Source organism: Montipora capricornis, chromosome 6 (genome assembly GCF_036669925.1).
Source record: "Montipora capricornis isolate CH-2021 chromosome 6, ASM3666992v2, whole genome shotgun sequence".
Taxonomy (NCBI): Eukaryota; Metazoa; Cnidaria; class Anthozoa; order Scleractinia; family Acroporidae; genus Montipora; species Montipora capricornis.
This window is the reverse complement of record NC_090888.1, coordinates 55,542,874-55,545,373: the sequence shown is the minus strand read 5'-3', so window position 1 is coordinate 55,545,373 and position 2,500 is coordinate 55,542,874. Positions and strand designations below refer to the sequence as shown.

Genomic DNA, 2,500 nt, shown 5'->3' with positions numbered 1-2,500 from the left:
TTTTTAACGAGGTTCCTTGACTAAAATTTCGAGACTCTAATGAATTGTCAAAAAGGCCGTGATTTTCACAATTCCTTGATTAAAAACTAGCGAGAGTTCGTCACTGACCGAAGGAGTCACGGCTTCTGACACAAGAAATATGGCTACAGCCTTTTTCCTTTTAAGACTGTGTCGCAGTTACTCCTTTGATTCATGAGGGGCCTTGCCACAAGGCAGGGCGATGAAAAATTAGTCTACAGACTCATTCAGTTGTTCTCCTCCACCGAAATCTTTAGTAAAAGGCGAAAGATTTGTGCGTGTTGAAGGAAAACCAGAGCTAATGAATTAGTATAATGCATTGACCATTCCTTTTAGCCAGGCGCGGTAACACAGATGGGATGCCGCATCGCATAAGTATCGAATAGAGCGTTCAAGCACGCATGCGTGTTCAGGATTGTCAATGACCTTCTTCGATTATCGCGGTAAGGGCTGGGGTCGACGGCTTTAAATTACACGCATTTACAGCGAAAAACCTTTTTGTAGTATTTTAACGAGCTTTTTGACTTAAATTTCCGAAGTTCCAATGAAGTATCACAGGGCTGTGATTTGGAAATCTGGATCGCTCGCTCCTCCTCGAACCAGATATGGCGCGGCCACTTTCTAGTGCCTGCCCTCTCCTCCCACTTGACTAGAGGGAGTGTACGTAGCTTTGGAGATGGCATGTCCAAGTTGTTTTTGAGACTTTCTTGTTGGAGCACCGTCACATGGCAGGGCAACGAGATGGATTCCGATTCCCTCGTTGCCCTGCTGTTCTCCTCCACCGAAATCTCTAGTAAAAGGCGAAAGATTTATACGAATTGTAGGAAAACCAGAGTTAACGCGGCAATAAGTTGCCTTAAAAAAATTTGGTTTTATCAACGGAGTTGATATAATGTAAATTTGCCACCGTACAGAGATTCTAAAAGCTGACGTTTCGAGCGAATCGCTCTGACGAAGGGCTAACGTCCCCATCGACGCAGCACCACAGTTTCTTTAGAAACTACCCCCTTCATTCAATAAGTTGCCTTGCCGATTCTGTTTGGTTCGGCGAGGTAACACTGGTAGGACGCAGTATCGAATAGCGGTCAATCACGCATGTGTGTTTAGGATTGTCAATGAACTCCTTGGATTGTTTCGGTAAGCGCTGAGGCCGACAGGTTCGAACCACGCAATTCGCAGCGAAATATATTTTTTGGTAGCCTTTAACAATCTTTCTTGACTGAGAATTCTGAGACTAATGAAGTAGCAAAAACCCGTGACTTGCACAATTTCTTGATCAAAACTAGCGGGAATTGTTACTGACCGAAAGAATCAAGGCGTCTGGACACGAGAAATCTGATTACAGCGTTTTGTCGCACGATCGTGTCAAAATTATTCGTATGTTTCATGATCAACCCCCGTCACAAGGCAGGGCGACAAAAAATTAGTCTACAGACTCATTCAGTTGTTCTCCTCCACGGAGATCTTTAGTAAAAGGCGAAAGATTTATACGAGTATGAGAAAAACCAGAGTAAACGGAATGATGGATTGCATTGAGGATTTTGTTGAGCTTGGCGCCGTAACTCACGTGAGATACCGTACCGGATGAGTATTTAATAGATTGATCAATAATCATACATGCGTCTTCAGGATCGTCAATGAACTTCTTGGATTGTTTCGGTAAGCGATGATGCTGACGACTTCGAACCACGCGCATTGACAGCGAAATTCCTTCTTTGTACCCTTAACCCACCTTTCGCACGTTCGCATCAAAATTATTCCTTCGTGTTGTTACGAGCCCCGCCGCAAGGCAGGGCGACGAAAAATTGGTCTACAGACTCATTCAGTTGTTCTCCTCCACGGAAATCTTTAGTAAAAGGCGAAAGATTTATGCGTGTTGAAGGAAAACCAGAGCTAACGAGATAACTGATTGTATTGATGATTCCGTTCAACTTTGCGCGGTAACACAGGTGGGATGCCGTATCGAATGAGTATCGAGGAGAGCGCTTAATCACGCATGCGTGTTCATGAGTGTCAATGAACTTCTTCGATTCTCTCAATTAGCACTGATGCCGACGGCCTCAAACCACACGCATTCACATCGAAAAACCTTTTTTGTAGATTTAACAAACTTTCTTGACTGGGCTACACTTTGGAAGGATGACACAGAGGGAGAAGTAGCAGTCTACCACCATTTTAAATTAGGCTGACAGGAATCACGAAAGAAGTGCTCAATGCATGACGCATTCATGACCGTAAACTGACCTTTTTCTGGCTTCGCTAAGATCGTTGTCCATGTGCTGAAGTTCTTTAAGATCTTTGCGAAGACATCGTCTTTCTCTTCCAAAAGAGTCCACGTAATCCACCCTGCAAGATATTTCAGGCATACATTTACAATCCTGCCCACATTTCTGGGTACAATTTCTCTAACCACATCACACCTAATCTTGCCCCAGCACCCTAGCCAATGTTGATACTTGGTGGGCAGTTTCAACTACCAGGA

The 2,500-nt window shown here is 44.0% G+C and overlaps 2 protein-coding genes and 4 non-coding genes across 6 annotated transcripts in view; all 6 read right to left on the bottom strand.

Annotated features, from left to right (window-relative positions):
* The window catches only part of LOC138052536 (2Fe-2S ferredoxin-like), a 103,447-nt gene that overhangs the window by 42,641 nt on the left and 58,306 nt on the right, over positions 1-2,500 (bottom strand). The window lies entirely within an intron of this gene.
* The window catches only part of LOC138052532 (coiled-coil domain-containing protein 174-like), a 20,680-nt gene that overhangs the window by 13,746 nt on the left and 4,434 nt on the right, over positions 1-2,500 (bottom strand). Inside the window, exon 7 of the mRNA XM_068899073.1 lies at positions 2,263-2,364. Within this exon, the coding sequence (XP_068755174.1) occupies positions 2,263-2,364 (102 nt within the window). The remainder of the gene's footprint in view (positions 1-2,262; positions 2,365-2,500) is intronic.
* Positions 199-319, bottom strand: LOC138054687 (U5 spliceosomal RNA). The gene has a single exon (XR_011133342.1). It is a non-coding gene; the product is annotated as a U5 spliceosomal RNA (small nuclear RNA).
* Positions 737-856, bottom strand: LOC138054709 (U5 spliceosomal RNA). Its single transcript, XR_011133363.1, has one exon. It is a non-coding gene; the product is annotated as a U5 spliceosomal RNA (small nuclear RNA).
* On the bottom strand, positions 1,413-1,532 carry LOC138054693 (U5 spliceosomal RNA). The gene has a single exon (XR_011133348.1). It is a non-coding gene; the product is annotated as a U5 spliceosomal RNA (small nuclear RNA).
* Positions 1,794-1,914, bottom strand: LOC138054741 (U5 spliceosomal RNA). Its single transcript, XR_011133392.1, has one exon. It is a non-coding gene; the product is annotated as a U5 spliceosomal RNA (small nuclear RNA).